Source organism: Ciconia boyciana, chromosome 3 (genome assembly GCF_034638445.1).
Source record: "Ciconia boyciana chromosome 3, ASM3463844v1, whole genome shotgun sequence".
Classification (NCBI taxonomy): domain Eukaryota; kingdom Metazoa; phylum Chordata; class Aves; order Ciconiiformes; family Ciconiidae; genus Ciconia; species Ciconia boyciana.
This window is the reverse complement of record NC_132936.1, coordinates 81,888,656-81,908,103: the sequence shown is the minus strand read 5'-3', so window position 1 is coordinate 81,908,103 and position 19,448 is coordinate 81,888,656. Positions and strand designations below refer to the sequence as shown.

The window sequence follows — 19,448 nt, the reverse complement described above, 5'->3', positions numbered from 1 at the left end:
ATAATAGGAGTCATCTCTCTCCAGCACAGGGGATGCCTAGTGACTCAAGGGGAAGAGTTTTGTCACTGAGGTTTCTGCAGTGGGACAGATCCACAATTAATTCTTGATGTACCATTTGTTTTCCTGCTTAGCAGTGGTGTTGGTTACTCAGAGGCTGTGCGGTCTTTTTACCTACGTGTGCACCATACTGCATTTTGATCTGCACGTGACTGATAATGGTTTTTTTTGTTTGTTTGTGCCTGGCTGTGTTTTATGTACCCTGTGTCCAAGCTTGATGAAAGCCAGCACAAATCACCAAGGTCCCAGATGCAAGTTAAAGTGGCAGGGATCATTTTTTTGTGTTGATGATTGTGTTTTTATAATGTAATTCATGGGATTGTCTTCATGCAGCTGTGAGAGATGGAATCAAAGGTGTTTTAGTTAATACCTATTAATCATGGAGAGGCCGGAGGCAAGGCACTTTAGCTTTCAAAGCCCAGGTGTTCTCTCAGCTTCTTCCTGTTGGGCAAAATTAAGTAATGTGGCATAGGGTGATTTGGGGATCTTTGCAGTCAGAAAGGATTGAGTTTTTTTTGTTGGGGTTTGTTGTTTTTTTTTTTCTTTTTAGTTTCTATTTGCAGCATTGTTCCAAGCAGGTAACATTTGTTCATGCACTCAGAATGTGGAATGCAGATGCTATAGAAAGCTAGAAAACCCCCCAAACATTGCAAAAGTATTGCACGCCGTTATTTTGGTACTGTAGCCAAGCAGACCACTGAATGGCTCAAGACAGTGTCTCATTATTTGTATGTTCCCAGCAGAAAGAGCTCACGTCAAAGAAAAGAGATGAGTTTGAAGATATCTTGGAGGAAAGACGATTGTCCAGCGACTTGAGATACGCGATGAAATGTTATACTCCCGTGATCTACAAGGGACTTTCACCTTGCAAGCCAAACGCTATTAAAAGTGCTGTTCTCCAGTCAGAGCAAGTTCAATATGTTATCAAGCAGGTGAGGCTGGGCACTGAGCTGTAAGATGAGGTAGACTGAACTCAGCCAAACTTTGTGTAGCAGCAGGGAAAAAAAGATTATTGCTGACCCTGTCAAACATGATAGCTGTAGTTTGAAATATGGTCCAATAAAGGAGTAACTTGAGAGCCGTACTCTTTTGGCAGGAAAAACAAATACTGATTTACCACGGAGTTGCCACTAAAGCTGTTAGATAGCCCGTTCATGAAATATTGTTTTGATTTTGCATATATGACACTTCACCATCTAACTTATCCAATGTGCTTGACGACGACTTTTTTTTTTTCCCCTCCTCCACTGTCCTCACCACAGAGCAGCATTGTGAAAGACATAAGCACTCTCCTTACTAGACGTTTTTGTCCTTTGTGGATGTCTTGTAGGAATTTTATAGGCTAGTGAAGTATTTATGAACCAGTCATAAATGCTACATTCCCTAAAATGAGAGTTATATTTCACATAGAATTCTTTGAATTAGAAACACTGGCTAAGATGTAACCATATTTTTGTTTTCAGATGAAGGGCAGCTACTACTTTGTAATGAATTAAATATTTTATATTCACACTGGCTCATATTTTACATTGTGTTGAAATGGCTGAAATGAGAGTGTGTGTTAGTTAGCAGAGTAACTATTTTCAGTATTCATGAAGAGTAATTCCAGGCCAATAGAAGTATATAAGATGTTTTGGTTAATCCCGAGTGAGTGGCTACCATAAAATTTTTCTATTTATTTCTTTTTAATGGTCAATGTTACCTATGATATATCAAAACTTGTTATGATGTGATAAACTAAACCACGTCCTACAAAGTAGTCCTGTTGCCATCATGAATTGCGAAGTAGTATGAAATAAAAAAAAAATTGGATCTTTCAACTTCAGAAACACTAAAACATTTACTGAAATAAAATATTTTACAGAGGATTTGACAGAAAGACATTTCTGTGATGTTTTCTTCTGAACTGCTGCTTTTTTTGATGGAAAATCACTGATTTTCATGGATGTTTTCCTAGCTAGCATCAAGTGGTTGAAGTGGGTTAGCAGTCCTGCCATTGCAACCTAGTTATCAGCTTTGCACTAGAGATTACTGAAAGTATCTAACTGGGACTATCTTGGGCAATATGCCCGATGGTCTTTGGTTAGTTTGCCTCCTGTCTGGGCAGAGTTTACACAGCTTTACACAGGCATACTAGAATTTGTTCTTGTGACAAATTGCTGAGGTTACTAATGTTCAGTGTGTGAAATTAAGTGCATTTGTTTGTTTTAGCTTGCTATATGCAACTAGTCTGGTTTTTTGATTCCTGATTTTGGGGAGTAAGTGCTTAGCTCTGTGGTGGACGTGCATGTAATTCACACAGGATCGGCTGTGTGGTAAGCCTTTTACTGGTGCATGATAGCAGTATCTCTTCCCCTAGTGAATAATGAGAATAATTTTTTGGCTTCCTAAGAGACAGTGATTTTTCTCAGGCTCAAGTGGAAGCAGTTTTTGGCTTCTTTAAGTGGTTAAAATAATCAGTTATAGCTACATGTGGAAATATGCAGGATGAAGGATAACACATTTATTAAAACGCAATTGAACCAGTAGATATGATAATAAGGTGGTATATGGAGGTAGATTGGAGGAGGTGGATTTTCTCATATGTCACAAAATAGAAATAATAGGTAAGCAGTGCTGGCCTCTAAACAGAGCCATGCTTTTTTGGAGGCTTTTTCTTCTGCCATTCCCCCTCTTTTCTCCTCTGTGTTCAGTAAAAGGCATGTTCCTCATTCCATAACAATAAAAGACTAAGTTTTCAATTAAATATTTCTAGATTCAGGGTACCAAATCGGACGGATGACCATTATTTAAGTCTGTTTTAAGAAACTTCAAAAGGGAACATGCATAGCAACAGAAAAAAGATCATTGATATGCAAAGTTGGTGGAGACAGTGCTTTGTATGCATTTCAGCTAGCCATTGCCAAAGTAATACATTACAAAGAAATTCAAGCATGATAGGGCTGAGGTTCTTCTGCCAAGTCTTAAAATCTAACCCAAATGCACTTCAGAGATCTACATTGTGAATATCTCTGCAAACATAGGTTTCATTTTACGAGTCAAAGAAAATCGTACATAGCCTTCTTCAGACCAATAATATAGGAAATGTGCTTCGAACTTAAATCTCCTCTGAGGATGATACAGGTTAAAACATTCAGATGGTGTGTTGGGGGGGGGGAAGTTGTTGCACCCCTCCCCCCCACCATTGACATCTAAGGTCATTCTTGATTTTGAACAGCTTTAACTTGGCTTTCTCTTGTTGGCTGACACCGAACAGATTCTGTATGATTAGATGCATGCCTATCGCATAAAATAAAATCTTGCTGACTATTGCAGTAGTTCTGCTGTAATTGTTGTGGCACATAGAATGATGTGCATGGGCAAGGAGAAGGGAACAACATCTGACTGCTATTTTGCTTGTTTTGTTTCTCCTTAGTTAGCGAAAGAGATGGGAGAATCACCTGATATTATTCAAGAAGAAGCCACGGAAATCCTGGATGAGATGGGCCACAGTATGCAATTAGGAGCTGTGAGATTTTTTGCCTTTGCTCTGAGCAAAATATTTAAACGGCTTTTCCAAAGAGTTTGTGTGAATGAAGAAGGAATGCAGAGAGTAAGTACTGGGGGGGCGGAAGTTATACTATTTTCATACCAGTCACTTGGACAAAGACTCTAACCTTCGCTCCAAGTAACAAATATGAAAAATAACCTTTGGAAAAAAAAGGCTGCATTTGTGTTTATTACTGCATTTCTTAAGTGAGGGGGGAAAGACAGATGATGTATAAGTATTTTAGAGGCAAACTGTCAGCAGGACTTTTTGTACATCTTCCAAATGCTTCCTATGGTAAGGAATACTTGCAGTCATGTGTCAGTGATTCTGTTAGATCAGCCACTGAGAGAGTTTTTCTATCTGATATTATAAATTTAATAATGCATTTAGCTGAATTGGGGGTGAAAACCTAATGTTATGTGGCTGAGTGGGTTGGCTGTTCTGCAAAAGCTTCATACAGCTAAAAGTGGTGAAACATTGTGCAGCTCTGAGGCAGGAGATGCTTTAAGCTTGCCCCAGTTCCCTGGGGAGCTGTTGTACCCGTTTCATTGCAGGATGCCGCTGTTCTGGAGGGTGCAGTGCATTCCCTAGAAGACAGCAATGTCAGCCCTTAGAGCCCCTATTGGGTTTCCTGTCCCCATCAAAAGGGATTTGAATTAGACTATCACATAATGAGATGGCCCTGGCTTTTGAGTCCTGTGATGCTTATGAACCACAGGTTGCTAGCCTGGAAACTGCTGCTCCAAATTTCCTATGGTTCCATGCTGAAAAAGGTATAGAGTATGTGGACAGAGAAACCACGCTCAAACAAATCAGCTTCTATGTGTCTTAAGCCCTGTGAAGGTCTGTATTTGCAAATTTCAACAGTCAGTTTGTAAATACTGGAACAATATTGTTTGTGCTGTTTCGTTGTTGTTTTTTTTTTAGTTGCATGTTGTTTTTTTTTTTTTAGTTGCAACACGCCATTCAGGAGCATCCAGTTGTACTGCTGCCCAGTCACCGAAGCTATGTAGACTTTTTGATGCTGTCTTATTTGCTATATACATATGACTTGGCTTTGCCTGTCATTGCTGCAGGAATAGGCAAGTATGTTCTTTTAACAATGTTTTCAGGATTCAGAGAATCGGTAGCAAAGGGTCTTGTAGCTGCTACTATAAGTAGTTGTGTTTAACTTCTGTTCCAAATATGTCTTGCTAAAACCTCCTTGGGTGAGGTGCTTACAGTATCTGAAAGCTTCTTATCAGTGCTGAGTCCAATCAAAGGTGAATTTTTTCATAGCAAGTTCACCCAGAAGTACCCCATCTGTAGACCCAAGGCTGAGGCAAAGATAGGTGTTGTGAAGAAGACTTCTATATTGTTTGGTTTTTTGTCTGGGAACAGGTGAAAACTTGCTAAAGAGCTACTGTGTATGCAGAACCTTTTGTGATACTTTATACAGTTTTAAGTGCAGTCATAGTAGCCAGATATGAAGTGCCAGCCACCTCGTGCTTGTTGCTGATGCAACTGATTCCCTTGAAGCGTTGGCAGAACTCTGTTATGTGAAGTGCTGAGAACAGAGCTGGCTGGGAAATGAAATTTCACATCAGAGTTCATACTTAATTCTAAAGCAGATGAAGCCAGTATACTTGCGGGAAACAATTACTGAAGACTTGAACACTAAATATCTTCTGAGTTAGTGTGCTTTTTGAAAATCCGGACTCTGGCAGCATTTAACTGAGAAACCTGATCTTGGAAGTCTTGGATATCAACCAGGTCTTCTAAGCAGGCAGACAACAGCCTCAGGTCTGGTGCAGTGCTGTAATGTGCACAGGCAAGCTAGCAAAGATCTGGGAACCTACTACTCTACTGTAGTCTACTTTTCTAGTCAAGAGGTTAGGAAGACAGTAGAAAATCAGCAGAAGCTGGGAGAATATGCTTGCTAGGGAAGATGAGATTCTGCTGGTCTTTGAGTTAGTGGGATCTTGCCTCTGGGTGATGCAGGTTAGATTCTGGTGAATTCAGAAGTTGATGTCTCATAGCTGCCTTGATCAAGGTGTTGCAGCTGCTTCCCTGTCATGTATTGTTCACAATCTGCTCCCATGCTGTCACAGGTATCGGTGTAATCCTTTGCTGACTTTTGGATTAGAGCCTTTTTGTGTTTTGGACCTCAAAACAGTATTTTAAGATACTATTCATTTAGGTTAGAGGGATTTTTTTAATTAATTAACATTTTTAAGTGTTTTGGAGTCAAAGTTCTTCAGAATTATGGGCTTGCAGCTTGATTATACTGCTGCATGTGTGTATTATTTTAAATTCCTCTGGAGAAAACACAGTTCTCTATGGTTGTAGTTGTATTTACTGCATATTGTGTTAGAGGTTCACAAGATGCGGTTTACAAACTCACTCTCAAAGTGGTACTTGTGCTGAGGGGAGAGATGCTGTCCTGTTATAGGTGGTAAGTGCCTCTGCTTTTTTAGTTATCGCTTGGCTTCAAGTAGCATACGGATAGATCTACGGGGATTAGCTACAGGAAGGTAAACAGTTGCCAGTAACACCAGAGTACATGCTCATACAGGAATCTCCCTGGTGCTGGGATCGTGTTTCTGTTTCAGGTCTTGGGAGCAAGTCAGATTAGAGGCACAGAGCTGGTGAGGTGGTGTGGGCTTGAGGTACGTGAAAGGGTGTGTTTCAGTCCCAGTTTGTGGGGTGGCAGTGTGTGGTGGGGAGAGGCGTTGGGCATGCAGACAGCATCCTGGTCAGGAGGTTGAGTATGCGGCAGGAGGGTGGAAGTAAGGGAGGGGATAGAGTCTGTGTTGTGGTGAGAGAGGGAGGGTAGTAGGAGAGTAAGGGAAAAAGATGGACCTCTGCACATGGGACTCCCTGACAGCTGCTATTGCTTCCCAGGGTCCTGTAGCCAATTTCCTTTTATCTGTTTTTTCTTAGATATATATCTGTCTATATATCTATCTCTTATATATATGTGTGTGACATATGACATCTTCAAGGCAGTCATTGTCAGTGTTGCAGCTGGAAATACGAATTTATTTTACTGAGTGAATATCTGTTCTCAAGTGTTTCATGGATTGAGGTGGCAAAGAGGTTGAAGCGGTGCATGGCCAGCTGCTGTGTAGACTCATTTTAAATGCTTCCCTAAGAAATTTGTTAACATTAAGTATTTCCTGGTTTTGACAAGTTAAGCGTTGACCGTCATTGCTTAAAACTAGAAAACTATAAAAAATTTTAGTTGGTTTGGTGTACACCTCCCAAAGCTATAAGTCAGCATCATAAATGGTATAATATAATGTAATTGGTCAGTTAATTTCTGTGTCTTCTAGGATACGTTCAGTGGTAACTGATCTTTCTGAAGATGAGTGAGACAATGTACCTCAAAAATTTAGTCTTTATTATGGTTGAAATCTGGCCATCTAAATTACGAAAATAAATTGGTCTAAGTGAATGCTGCTTACAAAAAAAAAAATTGAAAGCATATTATAATATGCCATTCATGTCTACGTAAGTCTTGCTGGACAATCTGAAAGCAAATAAAGGTATTTGCAACAACAGGTTCCTTGAAAGAGATCTTCTTTATTCTGGTGATTGAATCAGTGTATTAGAGAAAGTCGTTGATTCTGCTGGCTGATATTAATCAGTAAGTTTTGTGTGTGTGGTTTTGGTTTTTGTTTGACTGTTTTTCAGATTTCTTAGGAATGAAAATAGTTGGTGAGCTGCTACGAAGGGCAGGTGCCTTTTTTATGCGACGTTCCTTCGGTGGGAACAGACTCTACTGGGCAGTGTTTGCTGAATATGTAAAAACAATGTTAAGGGTAAATAAATTACTGAACTCTCAAAACGTATGCTTAAGAAATACTCTGTTGGAATGATTCATGTGAAATATGCATGATGTTATAACTACAGGATTGAAAGTCTTCACTGTGATCTGATTAAATGCGTTTTACCTCAGAATTGCTGTAGGTGAAGAGCATGCATGCACTCTGTTATTATAGTTCAGCAGTAGCTGGTAAACAAATTGCTGCTCATCAGTTGCTTTGGATCATGTGCCCATATCTCATGACAGACACAATATTTTTATTAATTTAACTACATGGTGTGGCAAGTACAATGGATGAATATAGGCTGAGATGACTGAAGTTAGATGTGCATGGCTTCTGTTAAAAAACCCTTACATTTTAAGTACTTAAAACTATTTGTGGGCAGTAAAGTAGAAATGTTTTTTATTTTTCTGACCAGCTTTTTTTTGTTTTACTTTTGAAGAGTGGCTATGCCCCAATTGAATTTTTTCTTGAAGGGACTAGAAGCCGCACCGCCAAGACTCTGACTCCAAAATTTGGTAGGTTTGTTGAAAACTTGGAACTTTTTATGATTATTGGCATTTTCATTAGTGGCTATGTGCTTTGTTAAGTTCTTCAGACAGGAAAGGATGTTAAAGTGGTGGGAAATTGGTGAGGTCTGTCAGAGTAGTGGAAAACACTATGGTTAGAGTTCCAAGGCCATACAAAGAATGGCAATACATGTCTCTTGCATTGTACTGCTGTCTCTCCCTGTGCCCCGTTGTATACTTAATTGCATGACTCTTACCCATTTTCTTTCTAGAAAATAGGCGTGCCCTTATCAGCAGGGAAATATTGTAAGCTAACTGTAAAAGTAATGGGGAATTTTTTAGAAGGAAGATGCTGTGTGAATGCAGAGCAGTGCTGCTGAAAAGAGCACAAATAGTTGTCCAAATGCATTGCTTACATTTACCTTCTGTTTTAAAGCCTGGGCAATGTCTTGTGCTTCTGCTTGCTTGAAGAGAGAACAAGCACAGTGCACATGTATTAGTAGTTTCTAAAATTTGAAGATACTTTTTTCAAAGTTAAAATGCAGTTGCTTTACCCACCTCAAAAAAGCCAGCTGATTCACTTTTTTCTTTTTTTTCAATTTGCAGGTCTTCTCAGCATTGTGATGGAACCATTTTTGAAACGTGAAGTCTTTGACACGTACCTTGTTCCCATCAGCATCAGCTATGAGAGGATATTAGAAGAATCTCTCTATGCATATGAACTCCTAGGAGTCCCAAAGCCCAAAGAATCTACGTCTGTATGTAATTTCCTTAAGAACAGAACGTAGGTGGATGTATACACACCCTGTATACGCACCCAAAATTCGAGTTTTGCTCTTCCCATTTTCTTAGGGGTTGTTAAAAGCCAGAAGAATCCTCAGTGACAGTTTTGGTACCATACACATCTACGTTGGCCAGCCGGTATCACTTAGAACCTTGGCATCTGGGAGAATCAATCGGTGCCCATACAATTTGGTTCCCAGGTACCACATCTTTCCATGGTGTATGCACAGGAAAAGCATTTGTTTAGTCCTTACCTATGTAAAATAATTAAGTTGTTCTCTTGTACTTCGTTTTCAACTTCTCTCATCTCCCCTCCATCTGACTATTTAGACCGCTGAACCTGTTTTGTCTGAGCGGAGGCTTATCGTGCTTGTGATTGGGTGTTCCTGAAACAGGTTGTTACTTGCATAGCTTTGTACTGTGTCGGGAAGATGCCATGTTAAAAATTAATGATGGTGCATGAGGCAGGCAAAGCTCTGTTTTCTGAGAATTTGATTGTTTTGCCACTTTAAAATTCTGCCTTTCTCTCCCTTTCTTGCTTTATTACTGCAAACTGTTACGTGATCATGTGCCAGGGAGCTGTAGCTCTGGATTGGGTGGCTTTTGCAATTTGTTATGTAAAACATAATGCTTTTGATTTTTTTTTTTGAAGATAGCAAGTGTACAGCATCAATAGAGATCTGTGTTTCAAACACTATCGTGAAGCTACTGATGTTTTGCTCTATACTTCTGTTCTACATAGCACATAGATAGAATCACCCTCCACACATTAGGTGCTATAAAGTAGTTATGGATCTGGGAGTAATACAGAAGAAATAAGGAAGGGTGTGATATATATTCCAGTTTCTGGAGCTCTTTACCTTGAACTGCATTGTTCTTTTCAGGCATCTTCCCCAAAAGCCATCTGAGGATATCCAAGAATTTGTCAGTGACGTAGCTTATAAAATGGAGCTCCTGCAAATAGAAAACATGGTTTTGAGCCCATGGGTGCTAGTTGCTGCTGTCTTGCTCCAGAACTTGCCAGCCATGGATTTTGAACTTCTAATAGAAAAGACCCTGTGGCTTAAAGGCTTAACACAGACTTTTGGAGGATTCATTGAATGGCCTGGTATGCAGAGCAAGTGTTATTTCTGTTCCTTTTGTTGCTTATGAAAGATAAATTATATTTCTGTGGAAGCAGTGTATGGTGACAATTTTACAGAATGTTTTCCTCCAAGTTGTAAATGGATTTTAGGATATGCTAAAAATTATGCTAAAACCTGATAGGTTTTGACTTAGCCTGTAGAAGATAATTCTTTTAAAAACAGTTAGGTGGAAGCAGAACAGATACTTTACTGGTATATCCTGAAGTGTGGAATGAGGGGGAAATTATAAGGTACTTGTATTAGAGCCTAGTGTCTATCTTTCTGAACCTTATGTAAGTCACAGGCAATTGCCTGATCTGCAGCAGTTAACATGGTGTAATGCTGTGTTTATTGCTTGATACTGACTATAGTATAAGTTGTTACTGTGGCAAAGAACTAGCGGAAACAAATGGGTGAGAGAAAATAAAAACTATAAGTTGTCTATTTATTTTTAAATTTCACTTTACCCCCAGAAACAGTGATGACTTTTGGGGAGAAGACTCCTTTGGTGGTTTTATTTATATATTTATACACACACACACACGCTCTTTTTTTTAAATATATATATATATATATATATAATGCATATGTATATATTGGCTGCTGAAAGGTTGATTCTCCTTCCAAACTTTCTGAACAATTGTTTTAAACTCCTCTCTGTGAGTCAAGGTGATACAGGTAATTAATTTTAAAGCCTCAGGACATAAGTGGTAAAGCTAGAAAAGAAAAATAATGTACCATGGATCTTTGCTTTTGTAGTCGTGTATAATAAAGGATCCCTCTCAGTACTGCAATAAAGAAATAGGAGCAGGCTACAGTTATAACAGAACTCTGTCATTTCTGAAGAAAACCACTTCTCCTTTCACAGATCTGCACTGCAGTAAATGCAGACAAGGTCTGCTCCTGCCAGACTGGTAAAAGGAAGAATTTCATGGCAATATTTAAACATCATGTCGAATCTTACTGCACAGTAAACTGAAAAACAGACACATTTGGGTTTGCTTATTTATTTTGTTTTTTTTCTTAGCAACAATGAATAAGCTTTTGCTTTAGTAGAGTTGCGATGTAGTCAGGGAATAGCAAATAGGCATGGTAATGAAACAGAGGAATTACAACAGCTGAGCAGCTTTTGTTGGAGTGTGCTGGCCCTGCTCTAGGCATCAGTTGCATAGAAATAAGGTTTGTTGTTTTGTTTTGGATTGTCAATAATTTGAAACAATAAATATATTTTGAAGGCTAGTTTGGTGACATCACAAAGTCAGCAACTACATGTACCCTGTCCATTCTTCTGTCTCCAAACAGCTAGTTGTTTCTGTCTTTGTCATGCTGGTTGATTGTTACAGGCAGAATTTGCTTGGCTGTTAGAAATTTTATATTAAAAACAGGAACTGCAAAATGACTTGCTCAGACTTCTGCTTCTTATTGCATTGAGAAACTTGGGAGCTTTAGCAAAACTGGAACAAAGTAGGCTGAAGGAGCAAATAAGATGCAAAGAGATTCTATATGAAATCTATGTTAAGGGAAAAGAACGTGATTTTTTTTTTTTTCTGTCAGGGGCTATATTGATTTGATATGCTTGTGGTGCTCTGAACATGTAAAGTGTATTTTAGTGTTCAGTAAGAAGTTTTTATTGCTTCTTTCCTTGCTTGCCAAAGAGCTCACATTTGATGCACGGAATGTTTTGGTAGTGTTTCAAGTGTAAGGTATTCTAAAAAGGTGAGTGTATTTTCAAGACTTGACATGCTGCTCTTTATCTGAATAAAGTTCATGGTGTGTCACACTGACAAAAAAGCTTGACCAAAGCCCACAGGTTTGTGAAATTCATGCCTGCCTTCGAAGAACGTCGTTGTTTTAAAAAAAAAAAAAAACAAAAACAAAACAAAGCCACTCACTTCCCTGCTTTAGGCATTTTAAAAGGATTATCTTACAAAACAAGAAGAGATTTGGATTTGAGTACAGTCTAGTTTCTCTTTGAGCAAGTATATTATGTAACGATACTTACGTTAGGATTTCTTTAAACTTAATTTGGGATGAGGCCTTCCTTGTATATGAGAGTTGAGGAAAAACATTATAAAGACTGATACCTCTGATTCAGAACTTGTAGTGTCAGAAATGCCTAAGCAAAAGTGTGGTCTCTATTTCCTTACTGATGAATGTATCCATCAAACAGATCTATCCTCTTTTATTTGGAGGCTCAGAATACTTGTTCCAGAGACAAAGGAAGTATTTGTCACTGTTAGCAAGTGGAAGAATTTAAAGTGCTTTAATTACAGAAATGTCTGAAATTTGTTGCTCTCCATCTCACGCTACGTCTAGGCTGCCAATTCCTGGTATGGATTATTTCAGAACATCTCTCTAACTGAATGTTTGGTGTAATAACTGGTCTTCGGTGATAAAACTTAATGAAATACTGGTGCATTTTAGGCTGTTTCAATAGAGTTATATTCCCTTTTGCACCTTCCTGAGTGTTGCATTTTCCTGCTAGATAACCTGTGTGCCAAAAAAGCAGTCATGTCTGGCCTCGCCCTGCACTCCAACATTGCTCGCCTTGTGGATGGCCACGTGATCCTGAATGACAAAGGAGTGGAAGATGGAGCCGTAGGGGAAATCGTCTTTAAGCATGCTCTGGCCATCCTCATGTGTGCCACCTACAGAAACCAGCTGCTGAACGTGTTTGTGCGTCCGTCTCTGGTGGCAGTTGCCTTGCAGATGACACGCAGCTTCAGAAAAGGTATGTTTGGGTAGCTCTGAGAGCCCACCGGCTTTGCTCCTTGCGCTTTCAGCTGTGAGAGGAGCACGAGGTTCCCGTGACTGCTAGTGGGTGCTATCTGAGACCGTTATACTCTGGATAAGGTCGCGTGGCATAAGGTGGATGTGTTGGGAGGGGACAAGGGTATTTTGCTTGCCTTTTTTGTTTGTTTACCCTTTGATGCTTTTGAAAGTAGGTATATTCTGCTGAGAGGGCAGGGTTAAGATGAGCTGATCCTCGTTCCTAAGTGTCTTATTTTGTTGGCGTTCAGCAGACCAGCTTTTTAGGTTACAAATTACACACAGCTCACACTTACATACAGTGCAGCCCGTTCTCAGTCTGTCTTCTCTTCCCACTACTGTTTCTGAAGTATTTCAGTGTTTTCCAATACTTGGCTCTTAAAGAAACGTTTCAGAATACATGCTTCAGTTTTGTGCAGCATCTGATTATGTGGTACTTAGTGCACGTTCTCAGAAGCTACAACCCCCTGCTGGTTCCTTTTGGTAACGATTGAATCAAATGCTTTGAGTACTTGCTGTTCTGTTGCGGTGGTTTCTACTGTATATGTATGTATGCTTTTAATGTCAAGTCCAAATTTTATTTGAAGTAGGAGCTCTCTAAAATAAGGAGTAAATGGCTTTTCACTTGCATGTTTTAAATTACATTTTTAAACAACAGTACTTTACAATATTTTTTTCAGAGGAGGTCTATAGCTGCTTCAGCTTCTTGAGAGATGTTTTTTCTGATGAGTTCATCTTCTTTCCAGGCATTTCACTGAAGGTAAAAACATCCTTTGTACAAAAATACTGATAGTCAGTAACGCAGCTAACTAAAATAGCATCTGATTTCAGGGCTCTGCCGAACAAGTGCTTTGTGATAAACATCTACAGTGATATCAACTTGATCTGTAAGTGGGAGGGAGAACTTAAAAGGGGATCATTTGGTTAGTTGGAAAACATTGTCTGAATCCACAAGGTTGCATATGCAATCTTTTTTTCGCCCCTTCCAGTAAAAAACTAAAAATCCTGAAATTGCCTAATTCTGAACTATTAAAATGAACTGTAGCAGACGTTTGGCTTTTTTGCATAAAGCTACCAGTCTTCCAGCACAGATATAAAAATATATGTAAAGCAGTCTTTTAAATGAAGTGTAAATACTGTCCTCTTGCTCTGCAGTTATGAAAGAGACCTTAGGCTCTGAAGAAAAAAGTGTTAATGTAGATTTAATTGAATTCTGTCACACAGTGGGTATGTTCTGTCAGCACAGAAACAAAACAGGAATTCTCATTGAGCGTACATCAGGATAATTCTTCCTAAAAGCTCTTGCAGACTGTGTAGCAGAGGGGCAGTGCTGCTCTTTCAGAAGGTTAAACTACAGGTATTATACCAATTAATGATCAACCATTGTATGCCCTTGTTATCTTTGACAAATAGAGTATGCAATTCTAAATTTAAGTACCTATTGTCCTCTGGTTGATTATACTCCTTCTAGTGCAGCTATGATCAGTTGTTTTGTGTAGCTCCATGTGTGTGGTCTGTGACGGCAGGGCTACCAGAGGACTGTGCCAACACCCAGTGCCTCATCTGTTAAAGTACGCCTCTGTACTCACCTCTCCTTGACTGCACAGCATGGCGGTATCTACTCTGTAGTGTTTATACAATGGCTAATGTTCCTCTTATGCCTTGAACTCTGAAGGTTTCGATGTTCCTGTGCATTAGTAAACTTATTTTAATATTTTGATGGTTCATGGTCGAGCCCTTTTAGCTTTTTATTACTGGCATTTATCTCATGTAGATTCAGGTAGTACATTGCGAGCACTATGAGGGATGTGCTTATAGTAAAGCCTGATTTAAATTTCTGCAGCCAAAGTCTTCTACAGAGTTGAAGTGATGCAGCCCGTGAAGGTTTTTGAAGTGAGAACTTTCCTAATGGCATAACAGTGTCCCTCGTAGAGTCTTATGGGAGCTTTAGTTGCATCCTATTTGCTTGAAAAGAGTTTCCCCTCGTTTCACCCCCTCACCCATACAACCATTACTCAGACAAAGCCAGTATTGTTCCTGCATACTGCCTTATTACAGGGCTCGGTATGTCTGTGTGCTCTCCTAACACAGCTGGACACAGGCAAGCTGTGAAAACTGCAGGCAGCATTTTGCTCTCTGCAGGACTTGCTGTGTCAGTTTGTACACATCCTGCTGGGTCGGAGCTGGCTCTAGTCCAGCCGGCTTGAAATGCAGGTGAGCACAAGTTTATTAGTAAAAAAATGGTTCAGTGTCATACCCGATATAAACTGGTAAGTCCACGTCTAGTTTTTATTTGGATTTAAAACTGATTAAATGTGCTTGTTATCAGTGCTAAGGCCAAATATCTGAAGGTGATATTTCTGATCTTCCCTGCATTAAAAAAAGAGGTAAGTATAATTTTCATAAGAATATTCAAGACTTGCGACTATATTAAAATCTCCTAGATTTTTATATAGAGGAGAATTGGGCCTTTCTTTTAAGTACCAAAACCAAGCAGGGAACAGGAAGGTGACTGGCTATAACTGACTTTAGTGGATTCAAATGAAAGAGTTGCTATAATGTTAAGGGATCTCTTAGCACCCCACCCCTCCAGTCATCCATGTGTCTGTTATGTCTGTGTCCCATCCCCTCGTGTTCTGTGTGTGTCCTGTGTCCCCTCACCCTTACCGCCGGTATTGGCAGTAGAATGGTTTTGTCATTGACATTTCCGTAATTTGTAACTTTTGGCCATTGTGTTGTCTCTTTTGTAGAGGGCAGTGAACTATGTTAGCATTTATCGCAAACAGTGGACATGAGATAAAGGCAAACCCTGACTTTAAAAATAAATAAATAAATCAAAAACACCCACAGAAAAAACCCTAAACCAGACAACCTGACCCTATTCTGACAAAATGCTGAGGGAGCTCAGGCTGGCTGTTACAATAGCAGCCACAGTTGCTTTCTTTGCTCCTAGGCCTCTTGTGCATCGAGATACTGCTGTGTTTAAGAACACGTTCCCACTGCCTTTTTATAAGGGTGTTTCTAGTATATAGGAAAATTTTGGTTCAGGTCTCTTGAGAACTGAGTTCAGAAATGGAAGTGGTGTCCTGTTGTGTGGCTTTTGTTGTTGTTTGTGTGGGGGAAGGTAGCTGCACTTACTGTAGGTGTTAAAATTTCAATTATGCTTCTGTCTCCCAGGATTTTGAGGAAGGATGTTTTCTACTCACAAAATGCGATGCCATTCAAACAAGTCAACAGGAAATCTACCCTACCGACAAAGGAAGTGTTATAGTGTCTTTCTTGTCAGCTATGTTCAGACCTTTTGTGGAAGGTTATCAGGTATGTTGTTCTTCAGAAAATTATCTTTTTTCTCCTGTGTTTTATAGGGAAACTAGGAGAGCTATGATACTTCTGCAGTATAGTGACTGTTTTCATGGCTGGGGAGTGCCAGAGTTGAGAAACAGGAGTAATAAATATCTTTAAACATCACCCACAGACCCTCCCCAGGATCCTGATTTCAGCTTTTGGCTCAGACTTTTCCAATTGACTAAAGCAGTAACTACCTTGTAATGTGATGGTCCGTTGTGGGTTTATAAGCTTCACGGGGAGCGTGCTGCTACCAGGTTCATTGCTCTTTCTTACGAAGAGCTCTTGCTTAACTCATTTTATGAGGGCTGTCGTGCCAGGTGCAGAAATGAGTTTGCATCTTGTATCTGGTAGCTTTTTGGGGGAGTCATTAATTCCATCCCTATGTCTTTAAATTCTTTTGGTTTTCCAAGGTTTTAATAAGACTAAACACATTCCTGTAATAAGCAATGTATACAAAACCAGGAGGCTAAAATCTCAGGTATGTCAGCATAAGATTGGTGGGACTGTAGATGTTTGAACCTAGTGGAATCCGTTAATGAGCTGGTATATGACTTGGGCTGAACTGTACTGATTTGCCCAGTTTTTGTCCATTTGTAAAACAGATATTGCTTTACAAAACTTATACCGTTTTTGATTGTGAGAACAGGAATGTTAAATTAATGTCTAAGGTAACTATTATAGTAATACTGAATCTTATCTTAATATTAGGATTCTCATGCTTGTTAAACAGTAATAAAAATTTCAGATGCTCTATGTAATGATACCTTTTGAGTTCCTCTCCTACACTTTTCAAAGTGTAACAGTATTACTTACTTATGAGGACACGTCTGTTTGTAATTTATAACAAGCTGACAATCAAAAGGAAAGAAGTGCTAATTTTTTTTTTAAATGTTAGTTAATTTTCAGATACCTCTCAAAGGAAACAAAAGAAGCCTTTACCGAGAAGCAGTTTATACCTGGAGTCCGCAACTTTGTTTTTCAGCTTCTTGAGAAGGGTGTGTACAGCTGTTATCCAATATGATTTTACAAGTGTAACCTGTTAATGGACAGTGATAAAACTTTTTTCATTGTATTTCTGCTTTCTCTGTAGGGAATACGCAGTGTTATGAAGCGCTGTCTTCTGACATGCAGAAAAATGCCTTAGCAGCTCTTGTGCAACTAGGTGCAGTGAAGAAGAAGAAAACGTAAGTAACTGGCTTTTTGGTGTATAGAAGTCAGTGTGTGGTCTCACTGGCAATTCTAATGACTGAGCTATTAGTATGAAGCAGAACAGCGGAACCCTGACTGCCTGAGCACCAGTCAGCTGAAGGTTTATTGGATTTACCTGCGTCATGGTGAAGACCCAGGTAGTTCCTTTCTGTACACGTTGTAGAAGCAGAATGGCACCCCCTCATAGTGAAAACACTCCTGTGGGACCCAGCAACAAAATTCATTAACTCACTAGTGGGCTTCTTCTGACTCCCTTAACCTTTTAGTTTTCAAAGTTTCTCCCAAGGCTTTGATAAGTAAAGAGAACAGTCCTGCTTATTTTTAATAGAAGAGTTACTCTGTGTGTTACAGTAAGCCTCATCAGGCAATGTAAGCAATAATCAGGAATACTACTAATTTTGGGGGGGTTTCAGCACTGACATCTCAAAGCTTTAGTTTGAGATGTCATTTTAGTTTAACTGAAAGCTTAGTCATTAAAGTGTTTTAACACAGCTCATAGTTTATAGGCCTAAGATTAAAAAACAGCTATTGTTATACAAAAATACGGTGACATGCATTTCCTGTTATCAAATTAAGTTGTGTTGTGGTGCTTCTTACTGTATTTAAAAGTATAACCATGGAAGTCCCTGATACAACAAGTCCCCACATTGTCTTGAGTGTTTCAGAGGCCGTAGTTGGCAGCTGATGGCCCTGAGCTATTTTATGCCTTTGTTCAGGAAATGAATTGGTTAAGGTTTGTAGTGCTCTTGGAAAGTGCACAAAGTACTGTTGTTGTTACGTCCCCTGCCATGTCACTGTGCTAAACAGATGTCTATAGATAAATTCCCCTTTTAAGTAAAAGGAATAAATCAATTGAGTGCAACAGAATTTGACATCAGCTGAAGATTTGCTTCAGTTTCAGAGATGGTCTTGAAAATGATATGACTGAAAACAAACAAATGTTCTCTTCCTGCAGTTGTCCCTAATAAAGATCAAGGGAAGAGAGAGACATGGGGACTGTGAACAAGAGGAAGGATAAAGAAACCATAACTATCCTTGAGTACAATCTGCTTAGAAGTCTGCCATGTCCTTAAAATTAATATGTATGCTGGTAGGATGAAAAATATGCTGTAATGATGAAAATGTTTAGCCCAGATTATTTGTATAGAAATGACTGGAATTAAGAAATATTCACTGAAGAAACAGGTTTTTTTCTTTTAACTGTAGGTCAAATGGATTCACTTACAATGTAAATCAAGAGGCTGTTAATAAAATCCTGGACATGTTTGGTAAGTGTTATCTAATTAGTTTGAAGAGAGCTTCTCAAGTTCTAAATTACTTTGGACAATGCACATACATTAGATGTAGTGGTTTTTCCCTAGTAGTTCCTTAGATTTATCTGCATAAAAATCCTAATTATATATTTTTTACAATACTTTTTCTAGTGTCATTGACTGCAGCTTTGAATCTCCCTTCTTTATTTGAAATACCGTGCAACCCAATGACCAAGGAAAATAAAGCAACAAGTAGTTTAATGGAGTGGTATTTACACCATTTGGATGACAAGTGTTTACTTTTTTTTTTTTTTCGTTAGACGCTAGGATACCTGTACAGAAACCTGTGGCTGCACGACTCTGAGCGGTTCCTGATGCTGTGCTGGACGTAAGCGCCTGCTGAGAACACCGGCCACCACCCAGCCGGAGCAGGGAGCAGGGACGGGCGCAGGCGAGGTTCCCCTCTTGCCTGGCCAGCCTGCGAGCCTGGGAGGGGGAGAGGTGTTCTTCAGCCGGGCAGCTCTCCATTACCACTTGGAAACTGTTGCCGCCGAGGATTAGAGTTGTATTTGTATCCTCACTGTGTTTTGGTTTTTTTTTAAAAACAGATTAAACATTGTCTTTTTTTTTTTTGATAAATATTTAAAGAGACGTGCACAGTAATGGCTACTTAAATACATTTTTCTAGACTTGTAACAGGGAATGTGATTGCTTTCAAATATTTCATGGATGTAAAAATGTAACAGGGAATTAAAAGACTTGCTATTAAAATTAATATTTAGAGAAATACGTTGCTGGCTGTCTAAATGTGAGATGAGGCCCTTATGAATGAAGAGCACAAACCAAATCTTGGGCAATAACCAGAAATGCTAATTGTGTTGGGTTTTGTTTTGTTGTGGTTTTTTTAGGCGACTTGGCATTATTTTAATTACTTCGTGAATGTTATATTTAAAAATGGAATTAAAGCAGCGTCGTTAACGTGTCTGTTATCTCTTCCCCCCCGCCCCCGATGGCTGCGGTGTCCGTTCAGGGGCCAGAGCTCAGCCCTCGCCTTTCAG

General features: G+C 39.3%; 1 protein-coding gene across 3 annotated transcripts in view; it reads left to right on the top strand.

Moving 5' to 3' along the window:
- The window catches only part of GNPAT (glyceronephosphate O-acyltransferase), a 22,976-nt gene extending 3,612 nt beyond the window's left edge, over positions 1–19,364 (top strand). Inside the window, exons 2-16 of one of the 3 annotated variants that reach the window (XM_072856302.1) lie at positions 798–989; positions 3,473–3,649; positions 4,539–4,668; positions 7,271–7,389; positions 7,838–7,913; positions 8,511–8,662; positions 8,757–8,887; positions 9,572–9,795; positions 12,297–12,542; positions 13,261–13,340; positions 15,758–15,898; positions 16,824–16,923; positions 17,019–17,112; positions 18,344–18,405; positions 18,711–19,364. In XM_072856302.1, coding sequence (XP_072712403.1) covers positions 798–989; positions 3,473–3,649; positions 4,539–4,668; positions 7,271–7,389; positions 7,838–7,913; positions 8,511–8,662; positions 8,757–8,887; positions 9,572–9,795; positions 12,297–12,542; positions 13,261–13,340; positions 15,758–15,898; positions 16,824–16,923; positions 17,019–17,112; positions 18,344–18,405; positions 18,711–18,754 — 1,968 coding nt within the window. In that variant the 3' untranslated portion in view covers positions 18,755–19,364. Of the gene's footprint in view, positions 1–797; positions 990–3,472; positions 3,650–4,538; positions 4,669–7,261; positions 7,390–7,837; positions 7,914–8,510; positions 8,663–8,756; positions 8,888–9,571; positions 9,796–12,296; positions 12,543–13,260; positions 13,341–15,757; positions 15,899–16,823; positions 16,924–17,018; positions 17,113–18,343; positions 18,406–18,710 lie in introns of all 3 variants that reach the window. The other 2 variants (XM_072856300.1, XM_072856301.1) reach the window with 2 other exon arrangements.
- The last annotated feature ends 84 nt before the right edge of the window (positions 19,365–19,448 follow it).